We start from the raw sequence: 11725 nt of genomic DNA on the forward strand, positions 1-11725 counted from the left end.
GACGTGCTCGCACCAATTCGGTTTTTCACAGGTACAGGAGAACCCTTCTTGTTGCCGGTTGAATCTCACTCTCCCCGCCTTCTTCTGTACTTGAATTGTCATGTCTTCTCCCAGCCGTTGCGCAGTGTAGTCTGATATAGTCTTTGCCCCACGAATTCTACAGGACCGCAAACGCCAGGAATCTGGCATACGATGATGCCATTCTTTGCTTCAAAGCTGCTGCTTGAGACATCATGGACTTTGCTGCTTGCCATCTTCCTGGCAGCCGGCGTAGTCGCGCAAACCTGTGTGCCGCCGCCAATAGCGCTTCCTATCAAAAACGTCACTTTATCGACGGGCAAGATTCAGCGCGGTGTGTTTCTCACTGTTGCTGAGCCCGAACAGAGCTTTGCCTTTTTGCCTTATTGGTAAGGGTCTCTTCTTTTCTTCTGTTTTGTTCTGCCTCTTGACCAGAGACAAATCGTTTGATTTTTACTCATTTACTTTCCCTCGTCTTATCCTCTCTCGTGACTCGTGAGTACGAGTGACAACGCAGAAACTAACAGGAGTCTTCACAAGGCGAGTCAACAACACATTCCTGTACGGCCCCGCTTGTGATTCCTTGAATCTCACCTGGGAAGGGGACTCATGTGTGACCTTTCGAGGAGGCGTCTATAAGCCAGCCGATTCAACTACCAAGGGCGCGCCGCCATCAAGCTTCAAGCCACCCACGGAGCCGTGGAGCTCCAAGACGTACAAGTTCTTCTCGGACAAATTCAACGTGGCTAGCAACGTGAGCTTGGACAACTTTGTCTTTGCCAATCCAGTCGATTACACAGGGTGGGATTTGCAGGGCTACGACCCTTTGAACATGATTGGCATGGACAGGGGCTCAACCCTCATGTCCGCGTTACGAAGCACCGGACGTATTGCGTCTTCAGCATTTGGATTCTGGTGGGGGCTCGACGGCGTTGAAGACGACGACCAACAACAGGGCTCATTTGTATTAGGAGGCTACGACAAAGCCAAGACGTACGGCGACGGCGCCACGATGCTCCTCAGTCATCACGCCGACTGCCCGACGAGCATGATGGTCACCATCCAAGACATCACGATGAACCTGGCAAACGGCACAGACGCATCCATCTTCTCCAAAGAAAACGGTGGCACGGCCTTGCTGGCCTGTGTTGTGCCACAGCGGGCAACTCTCATGGACATGCCTCGATCTCCCTACTTTGACAATCTGCTGGGTATAATTGGCAACACCGAGGCTGGTAGATCCACGGGCATTGACTGGTGGACCGTCATCATGGACCCTTCACTCGGCATGTAAGTTGCAATTCCTTGCTCTGACAGCCACAAACCTCGCTTCCTTTATCTTCTCACGCCGGGCTATTTCCTTCAACGTCAGACACCGAGTTTCTTTATGCGCAGTAGTGATGCTGACCGGTCTAGTTACAATGGAGGCATCACGTTCAAGCTCGGTGGCGGCATCAATATCAAGATACCAAACCACCAGCTCGTGGTTCCCGAGAGGAAAATAGACAAGGATGGCAATCTGTATGCGAATGCCTCGCGGCCCGTCATCCGCATCAACTCTCTGCAGAATACAACTGCCAACGTGCTGCCCATCTTGGGGCGCTATTTCCTCACCGGGGCGTACCTCATGGGAAACTCTGGCGCCGGCAAATTCACCATCTGGCAGGCAAATCCAACCACGGACCAGAGTCTAGTCGCAGTCAACGATGGCAACGAGGTCTTTGATCCCAGCAAGACGTGTGCCACCACACCTACGGCATCATTAAGCCCAAACGGTCCCGCCGGTGGAGCGGACAAGGCGTCTGGGGACAGTGGCAACTCGACGCTCTCCTCTGGTGCGGTAGCAGGCATAGCTGTTGGAGCTGCTGTGGCGGCGTTGGCTTGTGCCGCATCCATCTGGCTGTTTGTTCGGAAGAGGCGGGCGTCCTTGAACCAGCAGCAAGGTCGCCGGGCCGAAGACGCGGTGCGGGAACCCAAGGCCGATGGCGAGGCGGAATATCCGGCTCAGGGCATTCCTCATTTTATCCCGCAGGAGCTGCCGGCGGTTGGGAGGGAAGCCCCGCCGATAGAGATGCCGGGCTGATCTGTAACTTAACGGTGATGAAAACGTATTATATTGTTACATGGAGTTGTATTAATTGGAGCATTAATTCGTTATTTCTACTAACGTAATGGCAAAAATCAAGAAAGGGGCCGAATGATTATGCAAGACCACTAGCAACACCATGTTTTAGACGTTCCAGGCTAAGAAGCCGTAACTAACTGCGCGATATACGATGCGTTAAACACACTAGCCGAGTTGGTGATGCATCACCGCGCGCGCCGGCTTATTCATTTGTATATTATTTATCCAAATAACAATAATACTCTTGGTTACGATGCTTGGCGCATTTCATCGCCCCCGTGTCGGGCAAACGCCCATCCATCAAGGTCTTCGTAAACGGCAGGAGTCTTCCATATCACGGGGAAATCACGTCAATACCGTAACCCCTGTCATGCGAGTTTAAAGTCAAAATGGCCAACCAAATCCATCACCGCGTCACAGCGTCCTCGCCAACTTCCACTCTCTCCTAGTTCAAGGCGAGGGGCCCTCCGTGTTGCGCAAGTTTCCCCCTTCTTGGGCAAAACGACTAAACTCTTCGGGACAATATTGCTCCAAGCGACAATGCCATCGCTCTTGGCGGACAACTTCCGTTATCGCACTGCCGGATTCGAAAGGGCTATGGCAATGCGACCTTCTATGTTTGTAGAATACCCATCAGCAACTAAGTGGACGAGCCACTTGAGTCAATCCACTTGGTTGCCAAGTGGAGTCCACTTAGTTGCCAACCTTTAGTTAACCTCTGCGAACCATTCAACTTCCTTAATGATCCCGATAGATGGCGACTTGGCTCCGCCGACTTGTTTACACCTGCCGTTTTAAGCCGACTAGGACGCTTTGCCACGCGAGCTTGTCGATCACCCCGTCCGTGCAGACGAGCACGGCATAGAGTATACGAGCTGGGAACGCTGTATAACGGAACGATTTCGCATATAAATACGACTAGTCTTCCAACATGGAATTGACTTGTCTAACTCTAATAACAACCTTCTTCATATATTCCTTGTCCTTTGGATCATCGCCATTTCCATCACTACAATGGAGCTCAAGTCCCTACTCGCTGTTTATCTGCCCCTTTGTGCGGCTCCCTTGGCTGCTGCACGGCCTGCATCAAATGCAGTGTTTATTGTTGGCGGATCGCCTGCTGCGGCCGGTGAATTCCCCTTCATCGTCAGCACGTTGCTTAACGGGCGCCATTGGTGCGGCGGTGTCTTGTTGAACGCCAATACGGTCCTCACCGCGGCGCATTGCGTCGAGTCAACACCAGCCATCTCGCAGGTCCGCGCCGGTTCTCTCGTAAGTTATGTTTGCTTTCTTCTTGTATCAATGGGAGGATTGCTGTTCTTTTGGCTTCCATTGCCACAACCCACCTAAAGCTAAAACACACCTAGGCCCATGCTTCCGGTGGCGTTGTTGCCAATATCTCCTCTATAACCCCCCACCCTAAATATGAAGGTTTGGGATATGACATGGCAATCCTGAAGCTATCAACACCCATCGAGGCGAATGGCACCATCGGCTACGCCACATTGCCAGAGGCAGGCTCAGACCCTGTGGCTGGCGCCGACGCAACTGTGGCAGGATGGTAAGTATTACGAAGCGGCTCGCATACCCTACGTGTTATTCTAGAGATGAAATACTGATTTTTGAACTAGGGGAGATCTGGAGTACGCTGGTCAGGCCCCAGAAGAGTTACAAAAGGTTACTGTGCCCGTTGTTGATCGTGCGACATGCTCTGCGGCATATCAAGCGATCCCCAACATGCCGAATATCACGGACGCCATGTTCTGTGCTGGTCTTAAGGAAGGAGGACAAGATGCTTGCAACGGCGATAGTGGTGGCCCCATTATTGATACCGAAACCAGAGTTCTGATCGGAGTTGTGTCATGGGGTTATAAGTGTGCGGCGCCCAATGCTTATGGAGTCTATACCAGGCTGGGCGCGGATATCGAGTTCATCAAGAGCCACTTGTAAGCCGAGAGTCGGACAGTCATCAGACTTTGAACAAGGGGAACTTTGAGTAGGAGATTTTGCTGCTGAAGTCTGGTGTTCAGTACAATACGACATCTGTCAGCATTATCTCATCATCTCATCCCTTGAATTCCAGTCTCAAATTTACATTCGACATGGCCCTCCTGCTGGGTTGAGCTGTATATAAGAACTAGTTTCACATACATGGCGCAGTCCATGAATATAGAGAGTCAAATAAATTTTTCGGGATCCTCACGAGTTAATAGTGTAACTTTGCCGGGTCAGACACAATACGCATATAAACGTATGGTGTCACACGGAAAGGACCTGTTGGATACATAAGGGCTACGATCACGGGACTTGGGGCAAAGTCCCTCACTGACTTCTTGTATTTAAAGAGGTCTTTGGTTAATAAGGCCTTAAGGAAAATTAAGGACCTTTAATACCAAAGACTGTTCTTAGATAAATTGAGCTATTGCTCCAAGCCTTCCTTGTTGAACCCTTGTCACATATGGAGGGCGACCCAAATCGAGAGCTCTGTCACCAGGATTGGCTTTACTTTTCAGGGAAACCCAAACTCCCGCCCCGGTATAAAGACAAGCCTCATTTCAAATGATTCAAATTCACAGACAGAGGTGTAAGTTCATGCCTTGTCGGGGTTTCTATATACCTGGAGAAGTGTTGAATAAATGAATGAAGATTGAATTGTGTACCATCTCAGACATCTCCGCCAAAGAGTGTGAGACGCTCCAGACATGCTATCTAATGTAACAAAGAGTTTCTAAAAAGCCTACCTCGGTAGACAATCCAATCGCAGAAAAATACATCGTGAGATGCTAGCCAGCCATGACGCTTATCGGGCCCTTTAGGATACCCGCATCGGGGTGACCCTAGTCACATAATTTATAAAACGACTTCGTAGATGGGAAAGAAAATAACAACTGTTGGTAAGGATACATTCTCAGACACCGTCGGCCAAGCTTGTACCGTTTTTCTTGTAATAATCGGCCACCCACTCCTGCATCTGAGACACGACCCCGTCAATGACCTCCCGCGCACCTTCATTGATCCTATTCCTAACATCTAGATCATTGCAGTGTGCAGCCTTGGGAATGACCCACACAGGGGCTTGCTTGGTGGACTTCAAAGGACCTCCAGGTCGCGACTTGGACGAGACGGTGGCTGGGGTCCAGGGGTCATACTCCCCATTCACCCACATGAGGCGCGTCGTGTTGACATGATTCCAGCCGCCTGTCTTTAGGTTGAGCTGATCGACTGTGCGGCCCTTGTTGAGACCATAGGTAGAATTGCCGACGGTAGGGAACATAGTTTTGCAATCAGCCAGGGAACTGTCGCGGGTGAGAGCCTTGGATACGAGGCCGTTGTCTGAGCCAGGACCCCAGACTTGCCACCACTCGAACCTTTTTCAACGTTAGATGATTCTGCGGCTTTAAATACGTACAAGAAATGATGTACTTACGGCTCGTTGCAAAGAAACCACATCCAGAGAGGCTCGTCGGAGTCTTCTTGGTCTTCTGACGTGCTGTTACGTTCTCTCATCCACTTGGCAAACCCCTCGAGGGCACGCTGTGTACCAACCCCCTCTGGTCCGGGGATGGAAACATTGCTCCCAGACCATTGATTCTATGGGAGAGATTCCGTATTAGCTTGGCTAAATCTTCCGGACATGGGACGGGCATAGAGGAAGGCCATATGCTCACCTCGACATAATCGCACATCTGGTTAAACTTAGTATAACCGCTCGTGAAGTGGGTGTTTTGCCAGTCTCCCAGCGGACTCGACAGCACGTTGGCAAAGTCGCTGTCACTGGTGTTGCTACTGCTATTAAAGAGCGCCTTGAGCTCCTGTTTCTGGTGTGTGGTGCCATTAAAGAGGACGTCATCAACATGCGATATCAGCCTTTTGAAATCAGAACTGCAGTTGCGTGGCATGGCTTGCTCGATGGGACTAAAATATTCCCAAAAGGTTGAGACTGCCTGGACGACGGCGCTGGATGCATGGTATGCCCAAAAGATACCGGGTGCCAGGACATTTGTCCAGGCCGTGAGAGCGCCGGGGTACGAGCATCCAGTCAGGACCCAAGGAGCCTTGTCGGGCTTTGAATCACCATGGGAATCAAACGGAAGATACACATTATTAGCAAAGTAAATAAGATCTTGGATGGAATTGTCGAGGTTGAGATGCTGCAGAGTCTGGGCCGTCCAGTTCTTTCCAACGGGAGAACTGCCACCCCAGTAGCGATGCTCGAGAGTGATGGCGGCAGCCTTGTTTGTTTGGGCAAAGAGACCAGTCAGGGTCTCGTTGGAATGGTTGACGAGATTCTCGTCGACGGCAGCCTCACCGGGAGCCTCGAGGATGATGGGCGATCCTGGGCCGCCGTAGAAGTCGGCGCTCCACCAGAATCGCTGTTTGAAGGTGCCAAGACTGGGATTGTTGTGGTCAATGAGTTGGTCAAAGAGGCCGGCTTTTGGAGCGGCGGTGCCATTGTTTGATCGTGCTGGAATATGGCTGCGCCGGTCATATTTGTGCGAGTTGCCCGCAGCTGACGAGCCTACAAGCAACTCGGCAAGTACTGCAGCGAGAAACGAGATGCGCATCTCGGCGTAGATAAAGAACCGTAGGAGAGAACACGGATGAGAAGATTTCAGAAGTAAGGATGCTTACAGTACGATCATGATTCAGAGGATGTGAACAGTTCAACAAGACTTATGTCCAAGTTATATACCTTTTCATGGCAAATTAAAATTTGCTATTATGCTACGTCTCTTCGCCTTCATCCGGGCGTCATGTGTATGGAGGCACAGGCATTCTTTACACGGCGGACGGGCGTCTACCACAGCCTTTCCCGGCTCCAATTAACGGACATGGCCGTGTGAAGACGTGAGGTCGAGTGCAGAAAATGCATTCATCGCGAGTAGTCAGCATTCTGCACCGCCTTATTTTCTCAACATGGTTCACCGGGCGTTTCTCGATGTGTGTGGGCCTAGCAGGGTTATATAAAAAGCTTCGCCTCACTGCTCGGGCTCGCCAGGGCAGACAGTGGGGACTTCAAGGCAGAATTGCCAGCAGTCAATGAATCACCAGCTGAAATAGGCAGGAGGCAATTGGCAAAGCATAGATTGAACAGGACTTTTGAACCGATGGCGGCGCGGCCAGAGTTGGTGTTCTCAAGGGTCTAAGCAAATACAGGGTTGACTCTGCTTCACCATCGTACTTGGTTCGTATCCAATGTGGACTTGATCGACATAGGCTGATTATGATCCCCGGCCGAATAAACGGTGCTACAAAGTCTTACAATATATGCCATACGAGTTCCACTTTAAGCAGATTTCCGCATTACGCCATCGACTTGACCTTGAAGCACGCCCGAAAACAAAGCGAAAAGTTTGGTCATGGTCCAGACATGGTTAAACTTCATGTTGAGTCTGGTTTCCTGATGCTGTCGACTGTGCAACAGGACCCAGCAGCTGATACCACAGATTTAACTTGGCGGGCGGACTTGATAACTCGTACTAGGTCCGATGCCGAGGTGAGCCCTTGCTATAGGTGTAAGCAAAGCTACTGCTGCTGATCAATTTGAGCCTTTGAAGCTGTTGAATTTGAATTATTTCCTAGAGCTTCTTGTCATTTTCCCCTCTTGAAGCCCAGTTTATAAGCAATTGTATTGCGAGTCTTGTTATAGCAACTCCTAGCGTTAGCATTTAAGAAATAAAAGCAGAATTAGATTTCAGCTACTACGAAACTTCAACTTATATGCTTTGGCGACCGAAGATAGCAGCCACTAACAGTCGTGGCGTCGTCCGACAGCCATGACGAAGACGCGGGCAGGGTTGAGGGTTGGGTGGGTTCGTCGAGATCTATTGGGAGTCATCCCCATAACATGCCTGCACAAATTTATAGATCGAATATAGAGAGATTACTCTGGTGCCAGCCGGAGAAGTATCAGTACTGGCGGCCGAGCCTTAGTATGCGCGTAATAACTCAAGTCTTATAGTGCCCATGAATGTTATCATCGCAGGATGATATACTCGGCCCCATGCGTTTTAAACTTGAAATAAGCATAAAATAAAACAATAACTCTCCGCTAGTTAAGTCTGGTGCGTATTGTCTTCGAATAATATTCCCAGGCTCTATTGTCGAGAGGTATATATAGACGCCGCAGGTGCCGTTAAGTAGAATACTCGTGCATTCTTCTGCCAACAATTATTCTTGCTAGTGTTTAATCTATTATTAAATTATAATAAAAAAAATAAAAAAAAGGCTAGTTAATTACCAGGACCTACTAGTAGCACAATTAATAGCTGTACCTAGCTAATTAAACAGTAATACATAATTTTAAAAATAGTACACGCATTGTAATGCGTTAAATCCACTAGCTTAAGAGGTGATTCATAACCTTACGCGCCGGCGAAGTGTTTAATCTATTTCCTAAAATTTTATTTTACCAGGAGACCTCAGTTAAAATAAAGTTCTCAATTACCGTCGCTGGTATATTAATCGGACTAGTAGCGGCAGGTCCGCTAGAGGTCCGTGATCCGCAATTTGGTCCTGGACTAATAAACGGCCTTGATCTACCTCCAAACGGAGATTTCGATAGGGGTTTTGACGGGCCAAGTACTAGAGTCGTTGCACTGCCGCCTCCTACCAAAGGACCCAAAAACTCTAAAGGCCTTACCCAAAAAAACTGCGCTCTTATCAGCAAAAATCACGGCGCCGCCTTTGCTGCCAGCCTCGGGTAACGTGTACTCGCAGCGTCCTTATCAATCCGCAGTAGCTAACTTCCCCAGTGTTAATAACCTATTACGGACTGCAAGCCCACAGGGCTGGGCCAGAATACTGGAATTTACAGAGACCACTTTAGTCCTTGTGTTGAGATGCGCTCGATATATCCAAGAGAAGCAATCTTGTGTGTTGATGCCAGGCAGAAATGCTCCTGGATGTGACACAATATTCTTGCGGGTAGAAACGATTGATTCAACAGTGGCTACGGTGGCCTAATCACCAGTATTCGGACCACAATACGAAGCCCTAGATATCCCTCACTAGTTAGAAGAAATAAAGGATCATCGTCACATCTACATGTTCCACAGCTGCTTATAAGTAAACTACTACTTTTACCGGGGTAAACTTTTATCCGAAAGGATATATCCCTGTCCGAAACCGCTCTGAGTCATGGGTTCAACATCATGTCATTTAAGCTAGTATTTGCCCTATCTATATCTATTATGCGCAGTGTATTTTGAAACACGGCGAGGCCTGTCATGGATGTAGGGGTGGAGAATAACTTGCATTCGCGGCGATCTTCCATCACGTAAGTGGTCGAGGTCTTTAATTACATATAATACATGAATCACGTCGTGCCCACTGCATGAGAACTAGACGCGTAAGCCTGCAAGAGCACTAAGTTAATTCTGCCAGGCTATGCGCATTTCCTGCATAATAACACTTATTTATCTTATGGGCTACACGCTGACGGTCCGACTAGTAATAATTACGGAGAACCTTAAGGAGTGTGTCAGACAATTAGGGGTTATAAAAGATCGAGCTTAATAGCGCTAAAAGCGCTAATTATATTAATTAAGAACAAGTTAGAAACAGGAAAGAAAGAGTGGGAGTTAATAGTTTAAGTTTTATAGTTAAAAGGAGTAAAAGTTATTAAGAATATAATTTATAAAGTTATTCTGCCTTAGCTTCTAGTTTTTTATACTTAGCTATTACTTTTAGGTCTGCCTTAATAGCGTTAAGATTATAATAAGTTTAAGTATATATATTTAAAATTATTACCCCTACTTAATACTATATATACTTATTTATTAGAGATAATATTAGAATTTAAGGCGATAATAATAGCTGGCAGGAATAGGCCTTAAACCTTATAAATTATTAACGTAAATACGTTGTAATTAGAAGCTGTGTACGCTTATACTCCACTCTATTTATCTAAAAATACAGTCCAGCCCCTGAATTATTCTATATACATGACCTAATAAGAGAGTTAATAACTAATTAAAAAAAGCTTTTTATAAAACCCCTCTTAACACCTGATTTTCTAAAAGATATAAGCTATAATTAGTATATTACCCCCTGCTATTAGCTACCCTGTCAGGTCACGCATAAAGAATAATTTAGGGGGTGGACTGTATAACCAAGTTTTATGCAAGTGCATGACCTGAAATATATTAGCTGCTTTGCGGGTCTCTCAGCTTCAACGGTAAGGCCAAGAAAAAAGAACTTACTTGGATTCCATCTTTAGACGAATTCAAAACTTAAGATAAAAACGTCAAAATAGGAGGAAAATCGAGGTGCGACCCTTGAGCCTGCAGTCTCCAATTCATTGGGGTGTAAGGACACAGCAGTCCAACAATTATCATATATAGGGGATAAGGACGCGAGTAATGCATGGCCTTGATTAATGCTTGATGGCCCGAGGGACCCGCATAGCCGGGCAACGTTGCGTCGACGCATGATAAGTTTAACAGAACCTGACACGTAGAGTAAATTTGCAATGCGTTCCCGTACTTACGGGTCTTACATCCCTTGGCGTTAAGGCGTGACTTCAAAGTATTACACCTATGCATTACAGGCTGTCGCTGCAACGCCGGTTGGTATATAAAACGCCACCCGTAGAAGGAATTCCCTTGACTTCTTGTATTGGTGCACCAACCTTGCTTTCAACTGTCATAGATCTTTAATTCCCCTTTGCATTTGCTCACACGCCAACTGTCGCCGTTGAAAATCTGCGAGATGAAGTCTCTTAGCATTGTGCTTGCTACTTTTGCGGCCTTGGCTCTTGCCAGAGATCCTCCAAATAATGAGGAATTGAACCGCCAAGCAGAGCAAATTTGTGGGAGTCTCGAGAACATCAACCTGGATAAATGCAAGAGAGACACCAAAGACTGCTTCGGAAGTGCTTTAAGCATAAAAGGGATTGAAAGGGAGACGAAGAATTCTGGAAAAATATCCGAGTATGCACTGTCTTCCGAAATATTAATGGCCTTGGAGACGTAAGTAGCAATTGTTTCATAGCCAATTTAATGCGATAATTAATGCGAAGGATAACACTAGTCTCCCAAAAACTTTATTGCTGCCTTAGACGACAGCCAACGATTCATCTGCGAACCACCAGCAAAGGTAGCCGTTCTTTTCCTAAAACAAGATAGTCTGCCACTAATATTTTTCTAGGGGAACAAGATGGATTGCGTCGTCATCTTTAGGGATATGGTCGAGAAATATTGCGCAAATCAGGACTGCCGCTTTCCGAGCAAGCTGCCTGACTTTTGCGCTGAACTCGGCGGAGTAAGTGTTTACAACACCCTCACAAACGACAAGAACATCAAGCTGACATGGCGACCAACTCTAGTGCGAGAAGTGCGAGCATGGTGCCAGTAACAACAGTCACGGTGACTTAGAGGACAAGTTCCCTGGGGCCGTAAGTGATTAATATTGAAGCCTAGTCCACGCTATTTGCTGAACCGATTCCTTCTAGGGCCCCTTCTCGTGTACTCTACGCCAGAACAAAGTTAATATGTGACAAGGGTTTAATTATAAAGGCTTAGAGTAATAAGGCTTAATTTAATAATAATTTTATAGGATATTAAAGGTTTTAAATTATTA

The 11725-nt window shown here is 47.4% G+C and overlaps 3 protein-coding genes across 3 annotated transcripts; 2 read left to right on the forward strand and 1 right to left on the reverse strand.

Moving 5' to 3' along the window:
* Positions 1-192: 192 nt before the first annotated feature.
* Positions 193-2101, forward strand: MAA_03263 (Peptidase aspartic; the record flags this gene model as incomplete). The annotated part of the gene is made up of 3 exons (XM_007821261.1): positions 193-407; positions 559-1308; positions 1435-2101. The coding sequence occupies 3 exons, from the start codon at positions 193-195 to the stop codon at positions 2099-2101; spliced, it is 1632 nt and encodes a 543-aa protein (XP_007819452.1).
* A 1056-nt stretch (positions 2102-3157) lies between these two features.
* Positions 3158-4093, forward strand: MAA_03262 (Peptidase S1/S6, chymotrypsin/Hap; the record flags this gene model as incomplete). The annotated part of the gene is made up of 3 exons (XM_007821260.1): positions 3158-3415; positions 3511-3704; positions 3775-4093. The coding sequence occupies 3 exons, from the start codon at positions 3158-3160 to the stop codon at positions 4091-4093; spliced, it is 771 nt and encodes a 256-aa protein (XP_007819451.1).
* Positions 4094-5051: 958 nt separating this feature from the next.
* Positions 5052-6708, reverse strand: MAA_03261 (Peptidase S28; the record flags this gene model as incomplete). Its single annotated transcript, XM_007821259.1, has 3 exons — positions 5052-5511; positions 5571-5734; positions 5812-6708. 3 exons carry the CDS (start codon positions 6706-6708, stop codon positions 5052-5054), a joined length of 1521 nt encoding a protein of 506 aa, XP_007819450.1.
* Between the last annotated feature and the right edge of the window lie 5017 nt (positions 6709-11725).

Source organism: Metarhizium robertsii (genome assembly GCF_000187425.2).
Source record: "Metarhizium robertsii ARSEF 23 chromosome Unknown MAA_Scf_3, whole genome shotgun sequence".
Lineage (NCBI taxonomy): Eukaryota > Fungi > Ascomycota > Sordariomycetes > Hypocreales > Clavicipitaceae > Metarhizium > Metarhizium robertsii.